Below are 20,792 nucleotides of genomic sequence, written 5' to 3'. Positions count from 1 at the left end.
GTCATGCGCATTGAGAGTCCTTTAGGCAAGTGCGGCTCGCCGCGCCGTGCTGCGCACGCGCAGAGCAGCACTCAGGGCGGAAGTAGAGGCTGCTGCTAGGAGGTGGGGCCACCGAGCTCGCTGGGAGGTGGGCAAGCGGCCGACATGGCGCGCTCCGCGAGTCCAGTGGTTTTGCTGGCGGTCCTGGTGCTGTTGCTTTGGGGTGCTCCCTGGACCCACGGGCGGCGGAGCAACGTGCGCGTCATTACGGACGAGAACTGGAGAGAGTTGCTGAAAGGAGACTGGATGATAGAGTTGTGAGTGCAGGGCGGTTGTCTCGGTCCTATATCTGATCCTGGACACACGACTTCACCCCCGCGTTCGTAATGCTGGTCCCAAGTTCCCCGGGACTGCCCCTCGGAATCGCGGAGCGGGCATCCCCTACTCCGGATCCCAGGACTTGCCCTATTCTCGTTCCTTACCCGGGAATATGAAGTTCCTCCTAGTGTGCACCCTAGTTTCATTTCTAGGTCTGTGGTGCGCTTAAAAGATTACGTGCCACTTCGAATTCTCTGTAACTTTTCTTCTCGACTTTGCAGATGGGATTGGGGTGGGGAAGGGCCGTGACTAGTTCCCATACAGTTATTTTAGAATGATCTTTCATAAACAGAGTTACAGACTTATTTTCATCAAGCTTTACAGAAGAGGATAATGAGCAGAATCTCTCCTCGCCTTTTGTCTACCCTTAAAAGATAGTCCACTTATACTGTTGGAGTTTGAGACTTTTTATTGTTTATTTTTTATGGATTAGGTACATTTATTGTAAATACCGAGTAAATTCAAGTTGGATTACTTTAAAATCTCAGTTTCCTATTTTTCCCTCCTCTTCTGTTTACCTTTCTCTTTTTCACTCCACATCTCGTTTTTCCTTTGGATGGGTATTTTTGCGGTGTAGAGAATGCCTTGCGTTGTGACTTCTAGGCCTTTGTAAGTGGTATTGCATTAAAAGATAAAATTAACAGATTTACAAATTAGATGTGATTATTATAAACCCTCAAGAGGTCATTTATCATTCGAACAAAATCGTGTCTCGTGTAGTGATTCCAATTTAATAATGTCGGTTCTACAGCAATAGGAAATAAACTATCTGCCTTTGCTTTAGCTGCTACATTGATGGTGGTTTTATCAATACTGGTGGTATTACTGATATTTATAAAAGCACCATGGAGTGTTACCTGTGTCCTGGACACTGATAAGCACCTTTACATATGTTATCGTATTTCATTCCCTACAAATTCTCTATGATAGGTATTTCCCCATCTTACAGATGAGAAAAAGATGCCTAAATACCTCAGCCTGTCCAGATGTTACTATGCTGGCTTTCTTTGGATCTCTAGAGTAGGCATGCAATAATTGTTAGGACACCCCGTTCTTTAACAAAGTTCAGGTGAGTGTTTTTCTGTATCGTGGATGCAACTAGGGTTGTCAGTTAAGGAAACAGGTGGAAATGGACATCACCAAGGGGGAACCCAGGGGCCAAATCAGTAACCTTTGAGTTATTTTTTTAAAAAAAGCTTAGAACATTTATATGAAGGGTAGGATAGGGGAAAATGTTTGTAGTATGCATATAATTTGCAACTCAGTGAAATGAATTTTCAGGCACCTTTGACACTTCAGAGGAGAGGAAATATAGCCAGTGACAGTGTTTGCTTTTCAGTCATTGTCATGAGTAACTAGTTTTAGATTGTGCCCACAAAATATTCAGTGTTATAAACAATATAGTAAGCAATAGTGATTATGAATTTATATGCAAAATATAGGCAGGTATTACTCAAGGTAATTTTTTAACTCATTTGATCAAACAATATAAATATAGCCGTCAGAAGTAGTATTAAGGGGAACAAAACTAACAAAACATTGACTATGGGGTAAATCCAAATTAGAGTATCTATCTGAGATTATAGTATATGGTAGTGTTTTTCCTAAGCTAAAGATTATAAGGTTAAGTTAATCTTTAGAAAGGAACTGAGAAACAAAATGAACTTGAAAAAGAAGGGATCTAATAGTCCTAATAATAGTCTGCTTTTAATTACAAGTGAATTATCTTTAGTAAATCCATTTCTGATTGGAAGTTTTGTTATAGAGATGTTTTCATTGTGATACAATTTATTGTCAAGGAATTTGGCTTTTATATATAATACCAGTTTGTCTTGTTCTACAATGCCTATTTTAGGGATTTGATTTTCCTAAAACAAGTCAAGAAAATGTGGAGTACAGAAACTGTACTTTTATGTTAACAGCTATAGATAGGCTTTATTCTTCCTGGTTCCAAAGAAAAACAAAAACTGAGGTATATTGTTATATAATATACAATAGTAAAGTGAAAAAATCGTAGGGAAAGATCAGGGCCTGGGGAGATAATGAATACCAGAGGAGTAATTAAAATGCTAATATGCTTGGCCATAGAATTTGTTAGCCCTAGATCTTGGAAACTGCCTGACCTCTCTGGCCAAGAGTTTTGTTTGGCCTACTTAGTATTGCTGTGTGGGTTAAGTTTTGAGGTTAATTTTCTTAGGTAAAAATGCAGGTCTCCAGCTTTTAAATATGAATAGCTAGCCTCAGGACCACCTTCCCTTTTGGCAATCCTGAGTAGTGGTTGCCACCTTAAAATGGAGCATGCATTCCCTTCCTTATTCATAACAGCCTAGGACACTTGCTGTTTTTCCAACACCTTGCATTTGTGACTCTGCAGAGTAAAATTATTAAAATTGGTGAACACCAAACCTGGTTTTGAGCTTCTGTGGCCACATTTTAATAGAAAATCCAAAGGTTTCTAAAGAGCTGTTTTACATGTGAAAAAGTCCTTGTGTCTTAAGAACTTCTTTTCAGAATTTTATGTGATTAGTATCAATTTGTAGTTCTTGATTTCGAGATTGTGTTAGACTTACACTTAAAACTTTTTTATCTGCATAAAATTAATCATTTGTCATCTTCAGTATTTTTAGTATAAAATATTCCTCACAAATTATGCATTTTGAAATTTTTATCCAAGATGAATGGTCATATTAAAGTGCTTAACATTTTTTTAAACTATGTTTCTTAGTTATGCCCCGTGGTGCCCTGCTTGTCAAAATCTTCAACCAGAATGGGAAAGTTTTGCTGAATGGGGAGAAGATCTTGAGGTTAATGTTGCAAAAGTAGATGTCACAGAGCAACCAGGTACTGTAAGTCTGTTAGGTTTGGTTTTTTGCTGATTTGGTTGATATGTCTATCCTATTTTTCACATGACATGGTTTTAACTCTATCTTTCACTAGGTTTTGAAAACATAGCACCTAGCCTGCAAGTAGTTAAGCTCATTCACCTAGCTTTCCTCCCTGATGAAGTCTCACTTTGCAGCAGCTGCAAAAAGCCAATTCCCCAGCTGTGTATGCAGCTCATTTCTTGTTTGTGTTGCTCTAAGGGACCTTGAAGACATCACCCTCTCCCCATTCTTGCCCACAGAACTCTCTCTAGTTTTTTCATGTTTTTTTTTTTTTTTTGCATCCGAGTCCCCAGACTAGCATGTAAGATGCCTAAAAGTCCTAGAACAATGTGGTCCAGCTGGACATTGGCCAAGCCATCATTTGCATCCACACCAAACTTGAGAATGAGGTGCATGTTGTTGAGTTTCATTGTAGAGTCATGGTCACATTGCCTGATATAAAAAGATCTGAATCTCTGAAATTAAGTTCCACATTTAGTACCTATGATTTGAGAATGTAGGCTCTTAATTACAAAGCCATCATGGTTGGGGGGTCAGGTACACTTTGGAGCTGGTACCCTGGACAAGTGGCAGGCCCTGCCCTTAGGATGCTCCTTTCTCAGAACAGCTTCATCTTACCTGTACTTGGTGGTCACAGTAAATCTGGGTTCCTGGCTGCCCTACCCCAAATGGTGGTAATAGGTATTATTTATTGAGCACTTACCTATTGCAGCAGTCTTCCAAGTGTTTTGCATTTATTACTTAACACAATCTTTTGAGATAATGTAATATTCTCATTACAGATAAGAAAACTGAGGCACAGCAAGGTTAATCCTCAGTTATATTAGCAACTGACATGTGGCTAAAAATAATGTTAACTGTTAGTGTTATTGCCTGTCTTATGAAAGATTCATAGTATTTTCCATTTATTATCATCACCGTAAACTGCCTTTGTTATTTGAATATCAAGTGCAATTTCATTTTGTTTTAGACTTTTCTGAGACCCTATTATATTAGAATGTAACATGACTCATGACTAGTAGTCTTAATTTTTAGATGGTGGCATAATCAGGTATTTATATATATTCACAAACGTGTTTAATGTTCAAGCTTTACAAACTAATTGAGATAATATGTAGTAATGTTTTTTAAAGTTGCTTTGAGTATGTAATTTTTTTATTATTTATTACAAAGCTCATCCATTAAGTTTAATTTCATATTCTTTCCTATTAGTACATATTTAAGTAATTGTATCAACTTTTAAGTAGTCAGTGATTGGCCCATATAAAACCTGCTGTGTGTTCTTTATCATTTGTAGGACTGAGTGGACGGTTTATCATAACTGCTCTTCCTACTATTTATCAGTAAGTATTTGAAGATTCTCAGTTATGGAGAAGAATATGTCATAGTGTAATCATAATGGTAGGCCTCTGGCCTGGATCATGTTTGAAGGGCTGAGGTAATCTCATTATATTCAGCACGTATTTTAGAGGGCTTATTTGGTTCTTAGTGTTACCCAAGGTGCCTTTAGATAGATGAGTGATGTGTGAAACAGCCCCTGTTTTCGCAGATTGACAATTGTTTTGGGAGGTGATGTTCATATGAAATGTGAATATCTGTTCAGCATGGTAAATGATTATGAGCCCATGGTAGTAGTGAGTCCTATAGGTAGTTAGGTAAAGGAGAAATCACTGTTAGTTGGAGTGGTTCCTAGAGAATATGGGGTTTAAATGAAACCTTAGAAGTAGAATTTTTAAGAATGCAAGGTCAGCATTCTGTTCTGAGGACAGACTCATATATAGCCATTAATAGGAACATGGTATCTTCAACAAGTAGCCAAGAAAATGCTGTTGCACAGACCTGGGAGGAGCAGTGGGTGATATGGTTGGATGTTAAATCAGAATGAATGAGATTATGTAATCCTCAGTATCAGGTATTTTAGTTTGACTTCATCTTCTAAATTGTGGGTAAGAACTCTGAAATCTGTGCACCTGCTCTGTGCCTTAACATCATCTAGCTGGTGAGTTAAATACCAGGAGGTACTTTTCTCCTGGTTTAAAGTTATAAAAACAAGTTAGCAATTCTTTGTGTCTATACCTTTTCTTGTTCTTTTTTTTTTTATCATGTTTTTTAAATTCACCCCCACTCCCTTTATATCTATTTAAATTTCTATTCCCTGTCTCATAAGTGCTTATTTCCCTCCCTCTTCACTCAGTCCTTTTCCACATATGTCCTTAACTAGCCATAAGCAATCTCTCCCTTTCCTTTTCACTTTTCAGTACCCCCGAACTTACCTGGAATTTCCTGCCCATTTTCTTTTAGTCAAATTGTTTACCATGCCCTTTTCCCTATTTTCTGTCTGTTGAAATCCTACCCCTCCTTCAAAGAAAACTCACATGCTACCTCCTCAACAAAACTTTGTTTTTGAGTGGGGGCTTTCCTGTGGTCCCTACTTCTGTTTAGATGAAGGCTCCCCTAACCCTACTGTAGGTAGTAGGGAACTACTGAGTTTTTGCACATAGTGATGTGGGAGCGGGGAGAGCACGGAAATGGGAAGGAGGAGGTGGATGTAAGGAAGACTGCAAAGCTGACTGTGAATAGAATCACTGGAATGGGAGGAAGGGAAGCACTGTACCAGATGCTTCCAGCAATTTAAAGCAGGATGGCTGAGATCACGTGATTATGACTGAAAGTATTGGAAAAATACCTTAAATTTTTAATTTGAGGTTTAACAATAGCTAATAATTAATGTGTCAAACACTAGTCTAACAACTTTTCATATAGTAATTCCTTTAATATGTGTATTTCATATAAAGTTTAAAAGCGCTTTTCTGAGATTTATCTACTTGCTGTGTTTCATAGTTTTATTATTTAGAAAAGTAATAATAAAAAACTCTAAGCTTATTATTTATTTTTTTTAAGTCTTTTAAGAGACCAGGTCTTGCTCTGTCATCCAGGCTGGAATGCTGTGGTGTGATCATAGCTCACTGCAGCCTCCAACTCCTGAGCTTAAACGATCCTCCTACCTCAAGCCTCCCAAGTAGCTGGGACTACAGGTGCACCTTAGCACATCTGGCTAATTTTTTTTTTCTTTTGGTGGAGTTGGAGGGATGGATCTGGCTATGTTGCCCAGCCTGGTCTTGAACTCCTGGCCTCAAGAATCCGTCCTGCCTTGGCCTCCCCTGCCTTGGGATTACAGGCATGAGCCACCATGCCCACTTTTTTTTTTTTTTTCAATGCAACCTCATTGTTTAATGAAATTTTGGGCTAAAATTTCATGAGTAGGTAATTATAATTTGCTACTTGTGCATTGCTAATGCTTTTGAATGTTAGGGTTGGCTATAAAATGAGATGAAGAAATAGCAGAATAAACATGAAATTATTTCCCAGTGCTGGTTAATATTTAATTCTGATCCTCTTTAGTTGTAAAGATGGTGAATTTAGGCGCTATCAGGGTCCAAGGACTAAGAAGGACTTCATAAACTTTATCAGTGATAAAGAGTGGAAGAGTATTGAACCTGTTTCATCGTGGTTTGGTCCAGGTTCTATTCTGTAAGTATGAGGGATTTTTGTCTTACCTATTTCAGAATTAATTGGAACAGATAATTTCATGTAAATAAAGCATTCATACTCAATTGTTTCTTGGGCTCGTAAGGTGTATTCTGATTTATTATGTGTTTGATATTTTTAGTTTGAGTTTATCTTCTAAGACAAATAGATGTTTTCATGCTTGTTAAGCTAGAAGGAAGCATTCTATAGAATTAAGTTGAATATTGTTTTAAGGAATATTTTAGCTTTGTGGATTTGGTCATATATATTATCAAAAACTAAATCCCCCTAAGAGTATGAGCAAGGTATAGGTAAAGCTATCACTTGAGTGTAATAATTTGGATGAGAAGGCTCAAACATTTACTCATGCTACTTTTAGATTTTAATTCTTGTTGTACAGTGATTGAATTATGTTTGGTTGGCTATTCCACCTGTCCGATAACTTCTTATATGAACAGTGTAGATGAACAGTGACCCTAATAGCGTGATTAACCACGGAGCTTTATAGACAGCTAGAGGGTGGATACATTTCTCCATAGCAATTAGCTATGGAATGGTAAGGATTAGAAAAAAACAGTTTTCTGCTACACTGTTGGAGTGCATTGCCTCACTGGTCATTTGAGACACCTCTGGAAATAGTTTTGCGGAGGTCACTATGGACTCATCTTGGTGTGGCTAAGCTGTCTCCTCCTGTCCATCACCACACTTGCCCTTGGAGGGTGGAGAGTTGAGATTCTGGGAGTGGAGGAAAGATCAGCTTTAAGCAGCATTTTGAAGTAGAAGTTTATCTTTAGTGTCTTTCCCTTCCAAGCCTCTCCTAGAAAACCTCTGAATTATCTTTTAGCTGTCAGAACTCACCCCATACAACCACCATGCCCAACCCAATGTTCCTGAAATAGTTAAATTAATGCAGATTACAGTGAGGCTATGCAGTTCTTTATATTTCGGTTCTTTATTCCTGTTCTCACTTGACTTTTTAAAGACAGAAGCACCATGATTAAAGTATTTCTGTGTTGAACTGAAAATGTAACTCATTTTTGTTCTTTGAATCTTGTCTCATAAATGAATCGTATCCTTCTCCAGTAGAAAGTGGTTGCTTATAAGTCTGTGTTGAATCCTCAGGCAACAGTCTGTACCATTTTTACTGGTAGACTGAATAGGGGTCATTCCCTCTGTCAGCTCAGCAGGTTCATCACCCCAGTGATGGGAATTGGATCAGGACATCCTGCAATAGCTTTGGCTTTGTCCCTTGACAACGCCAGCAACACTTCTTGCTAGAGGGGAAATGGTTGAGAACTCACAAACCCTTCTTATTTCTGAAGCATTTTTTTTTTTTTCAAACTGCCCATCTAAACTACATGGATTTAATTGTGTAAAATAATAATTATTTTTACTTATTGATAACTTATTTTACTTATTTGATAACTTAGCATTTATTTCCTATGTGGTTATTTTATATAGCTTTAAAAGATATCAAACTAATGCTATTATAAATTTTAATCAATTTTAATAAAAAAGAGGGATAATTCTTAAGTGGGAAGAATCAGCTAACCAAGTGTTCCCAGTTCTTCCTTCAGGATCCCTTTGGTCATTCTTTGGAGGATTTTAAGGGTGAATAAAATTTGTTGTTTCTAACTGGTTTCATAGAGCTTGTAACCTTCTACTCAGAACATTGGAGAAATCATCAGATGCAAAATGAAATGTTAATGTCAGAGCAATAGGAGACAAGGAGAAAAATTGTCAAGTATTTATAAAGATGTCACATCGTAGTAACAATTCAGAAACAGTTACTTTTTGTGAACAAGCCTTATTACAGTCATGAAATCTATGATATATCATTAGTCTTGATTAACACCAGCAATAAAATCTGTCATGTTAGGGAAATTATAGAGTACAAAATAGAATATATAGATATAGACAAAGCTGTGTATGTTACTCAGTTTTCCAATCATCTCTTTTTTATTTTAGGATGAGTAGTATGTCAGCACTTTTCCAGCTATCTATGTTGATCAGGGTATGGACTATAAAATTATTTCTATCTTAATCATTTTTAACACTGTTGCTTTTGTTTTTTTCAAATGAACAGTTTTTTTTCTTTTGATTTTAGACTTGCCATAACTATTTTATTGAAGACCTTGGATTACCAGTTTGGGGATCATACACAGTTTTTGCTTTAGTAACTCTCCTCTCAGGACTGTTATTAGGACTTGTAAGTACTCCATTTTCAGAGTACTAGCAAGAAAAATATTTTTAAATGTGATAATTTAATATAGTTGCACTAGCTATATCATAGTCTATGTTAATATTTCTTACAATGTTTACTTTTGCAGTGTATGATATTTGTGGCAGATTGCCTTTGTCCTTCAAAAAGGCGCAGACCACAGCCATACCCTTCAAGTAAGTTTATTTTTAAATGTTTATTTTCATAATCCCATTCATTTCTGTAAACACAATCACACATTTAACAGGTTGCCCTTCCAGCTTAGGTTTGTAAATGTTGAGTGGTGGTCTATATCAGCAATGGCATAAGGGAAAGGGGAGGAGATATATTTTAGGGGAGGATGGTAGCCCAGTGGAATTTGGAACATTGTTATCTTCTTGACTCTTATAACATGGAGAATTTTAACATTGCATATAGCATGTAGACATTTAATATTGACCTGATAATCAATTCATTTGAAAATTTCATGTTATTTATGGAGCCATTTAACCATATGTGAGTCAAAATTTTAGTAAGTTGAATCTATTCCACTCTAGAAATCATTTATTATAGTGACCGCATTTGAAGATTATTCTTTGAATGCTGGCCAGTTCTTAGTGTCTTCTGGTAGCATATTGGAAAAAGCAATTCCCGTAGCTGACTTAGGGTTGACATTGACACTGAACTGTACTACAAAGTGAGTTTATATAATTAGAAGCATTTCCTGCTCTCTGTTGTAATAATATAATTATCTACCAATCATTTATTTTTAATCTTGAAAATTGTGCATATTTTTAGTTATTAAAGAATTTTTACTTACCTTTCTGTTATCCTGTTTGTTTTTCAGTAGGCAACTCTGTAGTAGTCTCCACGAGTGATAATTGCTCTGATTTTGTAGTTGAGGAAAGTAAGGTTCAGAGAGATGAAATATTTCCCCACAGTCACACAGAGGTGACAGAGCTGAGGGTAGAACTAAATTAGACTGGTGGCTTGATATTTATTCTGTTATGCTGCCTTTTTTGATTTTGGGTTTATTGAGATCAAAATTTTTAAATGAAATCAACGGAGATTGCATTTATATTGTACATTGTCCCCTGGGTGACAGATAGGTCATCGTTTCATTTTCTGTACAGTTGTATTGATACCAAAAAGGACATGCATGAGGGAGGGAATCATTTTATCCACCAAGGGCCACTGACCTATGGCAAGAAAATGTAAGCACAGATTACTTAAGACAAATTTATTGTTGGGTTTAAGGTTTTGGGGGGGGGTTTATATTTTTATTTTAATTTATTATTTTATTTCAGAATATTACAGGGGTGCAAACATTTTGGTTACAAGTATTGCTTTTGTGCAGTTTGAATCAATGTTATAAGTGGGCCCATCACCCACATAACTGTGCATTGTACCTGTTAGCTGTGAATTTACCCAACCCCTCTGCCCCCTCCCACCTGCTTGATTTCCGTTGAGTTTTACTTCCATATGTGCATATGAGTGTTGATTGATTAGTTCCAGTTTAATAGTGAGTACATGTGATGTTTGTTTCTCCATTCTTGTAATACTTCATTTAGAAGAATGGTCTCGGTTTAAGGTTTTTAAGGTGAAATAACTCTAAAATGTTCATTCACCAACTTTTAAATCAAATATACAATATAATATTTGATTTAGTAAATACAACAGATAGGTATATAAAAATACCTATATAGAAGGTCCCTTACCTATTCAACTTACGATTTTTAAAAAATTTTTTAAAATATTTATGTTTTAGGCTGGACGTGGTGGCTCACACCTGTAATCCTAGCACTCTGGGAGGCCAAGGTGGGCAGATTGTTTGAGCTCAGGAGTTCGAGACCAGCCTGAGCAAGAGTGAGACCCCGTCTCTACTAAAAATAGAAAGAAATTATATGGACAGCTAAAAATATATGTAGAAAAATTAGCCGGGCACGGTGGCACATGCCTGTACTCCCAGCTACTCCGGAGGCTGAGGCAGGAAGATCGCTTGAGCACAGGAGTTTGAGGTTGCTGTGAGCTAGGCTGATGCCATGGCATTCTAGCCCGGGCAACAGAGAGTGAGACTCTGTCTCAAAAAAAAAAAAAAAAATTTATTTGCTAGAGGTAGGGTCTCGCTCTGTCACCCCAGCTATAGTACAGTGGCACAATCATTGCTCACTGAAGCCTTGAATTCCTGGGCTCAAGTGATCTTCCCGCCTCAGCCTCCTGAGTAGCTAGGACTACAGGTGTGTACTACCACGTCTGGCTAAAATTTTTTTTTTTTTTTTTTTAGTGATGGGGTCTTGCTATGTTGCCCAGGCTGGTCTCAAACTCCTAGCCCCAAGCAATCCCTGTGCCTCAGCCTCCAAAGTGCTTGTATTACAGGTGTGAGCCACCTTGCCCAGCTCAACTTAAAATTTTTTGACTTTACAGTGGTTCAAAAGCAATGTGCATTCATTAGAAACCGTACTTCAAAGTTTGAATTTTGATCTTTTCTGGGACTACTGATAATGCCATATGATATTCTCATGATGTTGGGCAGATTAGGTTAGGTTAGGTGTTTTAAATGCATTCGAGTTATATTAGGATAGGTTAGGTATATTACATGTGTTTTTGACTTAGCATGTTTTCACTTTATGATGGATTTATCAGGAGGTAACCCCATCGTAAGTTGGGAAGCATCTGTATTATGTTTGATTTTCTTGGTTTCCTAGTCTGTGTTTATTCTCACCTAAATCCCGTGGCTGTCAGAAATTCTTTAGGGTGATCAATGTATAACTGGCCTTGGATCCATCCCATAAACGTACCAACGTTCATACTGAATCATGCAGTGTGTAGACTGAATCATTACTGCCTGATTCTTTTCTCTGTCAAAGTTGTCTGTGAAGTGTTTACTATGGGAGTTTGTGTAGAGTGATTTCTCTCTGTGAGGATGTAGGTGTTGGAGTCTGAGTTGTCTTACTGCTTAAAGCAAACTTGAGAGTATATCAGACTTACCTAGAGACTGTGTTGAAATAGATTGCTGATCCCCATCCTGGGTTTTGGATGCAGAAGTTCTCTGGCGGGGCATTTATAACAAATTTCCAGGTGAAGTTGATGTTGGTAATATGAAGACTACTCTTTGAGAACCATTGTCGAGACAAAAGATGGCGGAGTGGAGGTAACCTCCTGGATTCCTGCTCCCAGAGAGGGAGGCATAGATCTTGACCTGCCATACGTGAGTGGATCGCTCCCCCGCAAGAACAGCGTTGTGAATCCACGGAGAATTCAGCATGGGACACAAAAAGCAAGAAAAAGAAAAGGTGAACAGGAGATAAGATCACGAAAATCTGGAGAGTGCGAGATAAACAATAGAGTAGAGCATGGAATGGAATGGCTGTGCCCGTCTCGCCAGCAAGTGAGGTGGGATCAGTCCCACAGGAGAACATCTTGCTCCCCCACTGGCCTCCACCCCCACTCAGACAGGGATCTGCCTGAAGTTGGTGCAGAATCACCGCAGGAGACGCGGGGCTCTGTGGAGAGGAGACATCAGCGGGAAGCATCTTGAACTCCCCGAGCTCTGTGCCAGGACTGCACTGGGCGGGGGAGGGATTGGTCTGGGCTACCGCTAGAAGCAGTTAGGAGGCAGGTAAATTGCCTCTACCACTCAGTGGGTGCAGATCGAAGGAGGCAAGCACTAAATAGGGGACTCTAACCCAGAAACCGCTGTGGGCTGGTAGGCCCACTCAGGGTGAATCAGAAAGAGTGACATAAAAGAGACAAGGGGGCATCCTGACGACTTAGCCCCCTGACCCAGCACCTGCGAATCCCTGAACAGTTGCCCCCAGTACTAGCACTCTGCCAGCCGGTGGTCGCCATTTTCGGTGTCCACAACCCAGCTGCTGCAGTGTGATATGGTGTCGGGCGGCTCCCTTCCCCCAGCCTGGGGACTCTCACGATGAACTCTGCCCTTACACGACCTACTGTCAACTAGCCAGACCCATTTTGATGTGTGAACTCTGAGTGCTTCCCCAGTCGTGAGAGACTAGCGCCCAGGTCTTACAGGTGCTGGGGTGGGGAGGCTATCACCTGCAGGACGTGCAGGAACAGGGACTCTGGGGCACTGGGTGGACTTTGGCACCAGCCCCTCCCCCTCGCCAGCATCTTTCGCACCGAAAGTGGTAGGTGCCACCTCTAGAGGTAGGGAGAGACAAGTAAAACCACTCTCTCTCTGCAACTACCGTGAATCCACAGGGCCCTGGCACAGATTAAAAGCTGACAGCCCGGTGACTTTACTTGTCAGTCTGGATCTGATCATCTGCTCGGACCAAAATCCTGGGGCTGGACTCTTGCCTCCGGTTGGCTGCCAACAGTGGGATCTGAGGCTAGGGAACAAAAACCCTGGCAAGAGGCCAAAACAGGCTCCCTAAGTAACCCCTCCCACCAGGAGGAGCCCCCCAACTGTGGTAGAAGAATCCTGAACAACACATAAGCGGCTCCCCCTAGTGACAGAAGAAGCAAGCATAGAAGCACACACATCCAGACTGTTAGGCGGCAGCTGTGAACAGCCCCTACAGCATCTACTAGAACAGAGCCTGCACACGGTGTGTTACTTTCCAAATGAAAACTGAAAGGTGGGAAGCAACCATTGATCCAGATGGGAAGGACTCAGCGAAAGAACTCTGGAAGTATGAAGAATCAAAAGGAAAACACACCCCCAAAGAGGAACACCAACTCTCTAGCAATGGACATTAACCAAATTCAGAACACTAAAATGACAGAAAAATTTCAAACATGCATTGTAAGAAAACTCAATGATATGCAAGAAAAAATGGATAACCAACACAAAGAAACCACAAAAAAAATCCAGGACTTAGAAGAAAAATTCACTAAAGAAATTGAAATATTAAAGAAAAATCAAACCGAACTCCTGGAAATGAAAAATTTATTCATGGAACTATGAAACACAGTGAAAAGCCTCAAGAGCAGGGTAGATCAAACAGAAGAAAGAATCTCAGAGACTGAAGATAACACCTTCCAATTAAATAAGTCAGTCACAGAGATAGAGCAAAGAAATAAGAGAAAAGACCAGAGTCTGCAAGAAATGTGGGATTATGTGAAGAAGCCTAACGTGAGAGTCATGGGCATTCTTGAGGGTGAAGAAGATAATACGCAAGGGTTGGATAAGCTATTTGAAGATATAATTGAGGAGAACTTCCCAGGCCTTGCTAAAAATCTAGATATACAGGTACAAGAAGCCCAAGGGACCCCTGAGAGATTCATTGCAAATAGGAAGACACCACATCATGCAGACATCAGACTGACCAAAATATCCACTAAAGAGGCCCTTCTTTGAGCTGTAAGGTGAAAGAAATAAGTAACATACAAAGGAAAGCCCATCTGAATAACGTCTGATTTCTCAACTGAAACCTTACAAGCTAGAAGAGACTGGGGCCCATTCTTACTCTTCTGAGAACCATTGTCTTTGAGAAAGTGGTTACCAACCTATAGGAAAATCTATAGCCCTTGGACCATGGAGCTGTCTTTTGGTGTTGACCATATCAATTTTTTAAAAGAATACTGACTCTGGCTCTGGTAAGCTTTCTTCTATGGAATATGTTGTGAAATGTATAACTGGTATATGCATTTCGTTTTCTCAAACGAAAAGGCTGGAAACAATGAATAGGCACAATTTTAGAAACTTCCTAACAGTAGAACCTAAGGAAATAGCAGAGGTGACACTCTACCTCTTTCAACAAATTACAAGGAAATTCATTTCTTGGAAATTAAGTTTTATAAATGAATTGGCTAATTTATGTCAAGCTACTTAAGTTTGTCTCTCCTGTGTTATGATCCACAATAAAGTCCCTAGGGAAATCCTTTAAATATCTGTTAATTTGAAGAGATTGATGGAAAAGCATAAAGTAATGGGTTTTCTGAATGCCTTCCCAAATGATTTAAGCAGAAAGCAGCATGGTCTTTGTCTAGAGAGATCTGATTGGGGATCCTAGTACTACCACTTAATAAAGCAGTATGACAGACATTTCCTAACCCCTGAACATGTTTCCTCTGAAATGGACATAATTATACTTGCCTTATTGAATTACTATGATGCTTTTAAGATAGGTATGTAATTCTCACATTATTCTGGTAACGTATATTACTAATAAACACTCAGTAAATATTCACTATGGATATAATACATAATTTGTTTTCCTTTAGTGACACAACTGATAGATATTAATTCAGACTTTAATGTGATATTTTCCCTTCTGTAGCAGGTCACATGATTTGAGTTGTTTTCTAGGATATATGTTTGGCTTAGATTTTGAGTTGGTCGGGAAAGAAACCTAACTCAGTCTACCTTTAAGCAAAATAGGAATTTATAGATCATGTAGCAAGTAAGTCTGAGGGCAGAGTTGACTGTAATCTTGGGGCTCAAATGATATTGATAATGCTCTATGTTTCTGAATTGCTCAGTTCTCCATATCTTTATTTGTTCCATTCTCAGCTTGGCTCTTTCCATTCTGCGTAAGATGATTATAGAAAGCCATAGCTCACAATCCTAGTATAAGAGGGAAATCCATTTTCTTCCTGTGCCCACTATTTTGGAGAAATTCTGGTATACTCCATTTATGTAAAGGACTCACTTCTTGGAACAGTCACTGTAAATCAGGGTTTCTCAACCTTGACACTATTGATGTTTTGGGCCAGATAATTCTTAATGGTGATGGACTGTCTTTTGTACACTATTCAATATTCAGCAGCATTCTGCTAGTTGTTGGTAGTACTGCCTGCCTCAGGTATGACAACCAAAAATATCTCCACTCATTGCTAAGTGTTCCTTGCGGGTCAAACTTATCTTGGTAGAGAGCCACTGCTGTAAACTGTAGTATTTACCAGAACCACAGGAGATGTGGCGTAGGAAAGGTGCTGTTAATCCAAAGGACGAGGGGGTACCAGGCAGACTGAACAACAGATTGTCCAGTTGTCCACTATTGATAATTTTCCCCCATAGTTTGTTCTATTTTATTAACTCCATCCTAACCTGTGTTCCCTTGTGCCCCCTAAATTCTGGATTGCCTAGAATTAGGAGTAGTCTGAGATCACTAAATAGAGTAAAGCTCTTTGGCCCAATTTTCACTATGGTGTGCTCTAAGCTTAAGTTAACTAGCAGCTGGCTTTACAAAAAATAGAGTGTATATGTGTGTACATACTTATATATTCCTTTAACTGTACATTAAGATTTGTACATTTTATTGTTTGTAATTAGACCTTAATAAAATTATATAGATGGGGAGGGGGAGGGAAAACACATTTATGAGAGCAGAAAAAAATGTGGACAGGAGTATAATCTTAAACTGTAAATTTGTGATTCCTGTTCCCTTGGAAACTGAAACAAAGATAGTGTTGATGTTTTAGTGTACTTACTGACCAAGAAATTAATAGCAAATTAATATAAGATAGTTCTCTCCAATGCACTATTTTCTTACATATTCACAGCATTAATTTCAATTCAGTTTATAAATAGGTAATTTGAATGAATTTGGTAAGTAATATGGCTCTTCCAAACCAAATTTTATTATAATATCCACTGGTGATTTTTTTTTTGGTCCTATTTTTAATAACATCTTCCTTTTGGAAACCCAAACGTGATAAATAAATGCCAAAGCAGTTTACAGGCATATGAGTCATTATTGTATCTTAATTTTACTCTAAATCTAATACATCAGCAAAAACACATTTTTGGTCTTTGTCTTTAAGAAAAAATATTACCAGAATCTTCTCAACCTTTGAAAAAAGTGGAGGAGGAACAAGAGGCCAATGAAGGAGATATTTCAGAAGAGGAAACTGAAAGCAAAGAAGAAACAAGTAAAGACTTGCCACAGAATGCCATAAGACAACGCTCTCTGGGTCAATCTTTGGCCACAGATAAATCCTAGTTAATTTTTATAGATATTTTAATATTATGATTTTGACAAAAACAAGATTGATCATTTCTTTTGGTTTGAAGTGAACTGTGACTTGCTTGTGTGTTGCAGGATTCTGTCTAGATTGTCATTAAATTGAACAGTCTACATTCAGAAAATGAAAGCACTAGGTATAATTTGAAATATGATTTAAGAACAGTATGGTGGTTTAAACAGTTTTTTAATTTTTGAAAAATCTGGTGCCAAGCAATAAGATTTGTGTATATTTGTTTAATGATAACCTATTCCAAGTCTGAGTTTTAAAAATATACATTTCCCAAGTATTGCATTATTGGGGTATTTAAGAAGATTACTTTGGAGAAAAAGATTTCTCATTTGATATAATTTTTCTTGGTTTCACTGTGTGAAAAAAGAAAATATTTCCCATAAATGGGAACTTTGCCCATTATCTCAAGAAATGTGTATTTCATTGACAACTCTGTGGTCTTTTTAGGGATATAATCCAAAATTTCCTCATTTTTAGATTATGCAACTAATAAAAACTACTTTAATTACAGTTTTCTGCACATGATAGTATTGGATATGCTATTGATTTAGGACCTTTTTATAAGTTCATGGTATCCTCTTGATTCCTGTAAAGGTTGGCTTTTTTTGTTAAGTGTATGGTTTATGGTTTATATTTTTCTTATTTGCCATGGGTTACATTTTTAATTTTTCAAAATGGATGATAATTTCCTGGAAATATTTTTCATGTTTTGGTAATAGTACTTCTTCTTGTTTCAAACTGAAGTTTACAGAGAGATCCATCAAACTGAGCTATCTATCAATAATTTGAAATTATGAAGTAGCCATTCACTTCAGATTTTATATCATTCTTATTGAACTTCTACTTGAAATTTTCTTTCTTTTTTTTTGAATGTGCAGTGAACATTCCTGATTTTTATTTGATGTGGAAAAACCTTGTTATTTTACATTTTGAAAATTCACAGCAACTTAATTTGATACAAAATAAAGTTTGCATTCTACTCAGGAAAAAGCATCTTCTAGTATAAGTTTAAATATATCTTTGTCCTCATTATATAGAAAGTTCTTAATTGTCTGTATGCTTGATATTTAAAAATCATAACATTTTTATCTTTTAAAAAGACAAACTTCATATTTCACTGTTCTTTCTTGACTGCTAATATTGTGTGGTATTTCACAGGTGGAAATCAGCAGGATGGAACATTTCGTATGTTTTCACTCCTTAAAGAGTTAGAACACATAGTTTTCACCTTACAGCCAGGGTAGGGGTGCCGAGGAGGACTGTATTAGGCACAAGAACAGGAAAAATCGTAAATGCTCACAATTATCCACTGACCATTTTGTAATAGATGATTTCTGTAATGTCTCCCTTTTTCAAGGCTCTGTTGCTATGTAAATCTATTAGACTTATGGTATCATAGTGTATTACAGTTTTCTTTAAAGGTCTCTCCTTTAGAATATTAAATATTCTGCCATTGAAGAGTTTGGATGTGTAATTTGTGATGCCTTAGAATAATATTCTAAGCACAAAATAAACTTTTCTAAGTACTTCACTAAAGCCAAAGACCAGTATGATTTCTAGTTGCTTATTTGAAAGTATGCTTTACTGCTTTGTATTTAGCAACGTTCAGATGAATAGTTGTTTGTCACTATATATGTAATCAAAAGTCTTTCTGTTACTTGAGTTGATGGAGGAAAATAATGCTCATTAATCAAGCATTCTATTTTTTAGTGTTATATGTGACATTGTCAAGTTTTTAATTAGATGTATAACGAAAAGTTAAAAGTAGGCTGTAATTAGAGGTATTATGGAAAGTTAAAAGTCGGCTGAACAGATAGGGTTTTGATATTTCAGGAAACATACAATCTCACAGTTCTTAAACATTGTCACTATAGGCTTGGAGCGGTGGCTCGTGCCTGTAATCTTAGCACTTTGGGAGGCTGAGGTGGGACGATTGCTTGAGGCCAGGAGTTGGAGACCAGCTTGACAAACATAGCAAGACCTCATCTCTACAAAAAATAGAAAACTTAGGTGGGCATGGTGGTATGCACCTGTAGTCCCAGCTACCAAGAAGGCTGAGGCAGGTGGATCTCTTGAGCCCCGAAATTTGAGGTTACAATGAGCTATGATGACGCTACTGCACTCTAGCTTGGGCAACAGAGCAAGATGCTAGTAAAAAAAAAAAAAAAAAAAAAAGATTGTCGATTGTCACTATAGGTATCTGAATAATTTTCTGTTGATGACAGGCTTACAGAAATGGTATGGAATCACAAACCGTTTAGGAGGGATTAAAGTGCAGTACCAGTAACATTCTGGAGAATTATGGCCCACCCACCTTCCATAATCATTCAGCTCTACCACTACAGTTGTAAATTCTGGTCTGTAGTGAAAATGCAGTGTTCTACCACATACTGCCTAAATATGTAATGGTCTATCAGCAAGACTGAAAAAAATTGAAATAAAGATTCCTGAGTATATCTAATAGCTGCCACTCACTGGGTACCTACTAGAGCTTTACTAAGTTGTTTTCCTATGTTCATTTAATCCTAACAACTATCATTTAAGATAGGTAAGCATTACACATCTTTCAGGTGAACAGGCTTAGAGCTGTGGTAGAATTTGAATCCACTTCTGGCCCATTTTTGTCGTGTTTTTCAGTATGAGTGCTGAAAATTCAGCATATATGGTCTTAAAATGTCACTCCTATCAAAATATAGAAATCCATGCTATTCAGAAATACTATAATTATTCAATATTTGCAGACTTGTGATGTTGCTTACTGCAGAAGGAAAGTTATTACAGTAAATGATGCTTTCGAAAGCAATTTTCTCTCAAGTCAGTTGTGTCCTTATTCAACCCTATGCACAAAGTTATAGTTCTGGACTTAATGACGATAAGATCAACATTTTTGAATGAAAATCTCTACTCAAATTTTAGGGTTAACTAGGACATTCTAATTTATCCCGAGTCAATTTAAGGTAGAGTTCTTAAATTACTTTTTATGTCTTTTATTAAGATAATTGAATTGGAATTTTAATTAGTGGTCTTAGTGATTGTAATTCTACAAGTATTTTTTAAATTGAACATCTTTGCAGATTTAAATCTGTTGGTATTGTGTATCTTGCAACTTGTATTTATTTGAAACAATAAATTTACACTGGAATCTTGATAATATGTAAGTAGCAAGATCAAATTATATACTTGAACAGGTCTAAATTATTCCCTCATTTATTTTTAATTGATAGATAATTGTATATATTTATGGAATGCAGTGTGATATTTTCATCTATATTTTACATTACAAAAAGATTTAGTCAATGTAATTAACATATCCCTCGCCTCACTAGGTTATCATTTCTTTTTTTTTCTTCCCGTCAGATGAGTAATGTGCTGACCTCGTAACAAGGTTTGAAAGAGGCATGTCTCACACATGCATGTGAAAACCCAATCATCATACTTACGAACTACAAAAGGATGTAGGGGTTTTTTTTTGGTGCTGAAAATGTTAATAATTTAGCAATTTTGAAATATACAATATGTCATTACTAACTTTGGTCACCATGCCGTGCAATAGACCACTAAAACTCCTCTAACTGAAATTTTGTTTGATCAACATCTTCCCTTTCCTCCTCGTTCTCCCTACCTACCAGCCACTAGTAACCACCTTTCTACTCTCTGTTTCTATGAGATTGACTTTTTTAGATACTACATATAGGTGAGGTCATACAGTATTTATCTTTCTGTGCCTGGCTTCTTTCACTTAGCATAATGTCCTCCAATTCCGTCTATATTCCTGCAAGTGACAGAATTTCCCATTTAAGGCTGTGTGGTATTCCAAAATACCACACCAGAAAATACCAGAAAATGTGTATACACAACATTTTCTTTATCCATTC

At 37.5% G+C, this 20,792-nt stretch overlaps 1 protein-coding gene and 2 non-coding genes across 3 annotated transcripts; 2 read left to right on the top strand and 1 right to left on the bottom strand.

Moving 5' to 3' along the window:
• TMX1 (thioredoxin related transmembrane protein 1) lies at positions 1–18,448 on the top strand. The gene is made up of 8 exons (XM_045567258.1): positions 1–296; positions 3,083–3,198; positions 4,540–4,585; positions 6,645–6,773; positions 8,739–8,784; positions 8,878–8,979; positions 9,101–9,167; positions 16,705–18,448. The coding sequence occupies exons 1-8, from the start codon at positions 145–147 to the stop codon at positions 16,881–16,883; spliced, it is 837 nt and encodes a 278-aa protein (XP_045423214.1). The 5' UTR covers positions 1–144; the 3' UTR covers positions 16,884–18,448.
• On the top strand, positions 3,318–3,457 carry LOC123631293. Its single transcript, XR_006733131.1, has one exon. It is a non-coding gene; the product is annotated as a small nucleolar RNA SNORA70 (small nucleolar RNA).
• A 1,820-nt stretch (positions 18,449–20,268) lies between the features above and the next one.
• On the bottom strand, positions 20,269–20,372 carry LOC123630926. The gene has a single exon (XR_006732856.1). It is a non-coding gene; the product is annotated as a small nucleolar RNA U13 (small nucleolar RNA).
• Between the last annotated feature and the right edge of the window lie 420 nt (positions 20,373–20,792).

Source organism: Lemur catta, chromosome 1, assembly GCF_020740605.2.
Source record: "Lemur catta isolate mLemCat1 chromosome 1, mLemCat1.pri, whole genome shotgun sequence".
NCBI lineage: Eukaryota > Metazoa > Chordata > Mammalia > Primates > Lemuridae > Lemur > Lemur catta.
The sequence above is the reverse complement of the archived record's forward strand: the minus strand, read 5'-3'. Positions and strand labels throughout refer to the sequence as shown.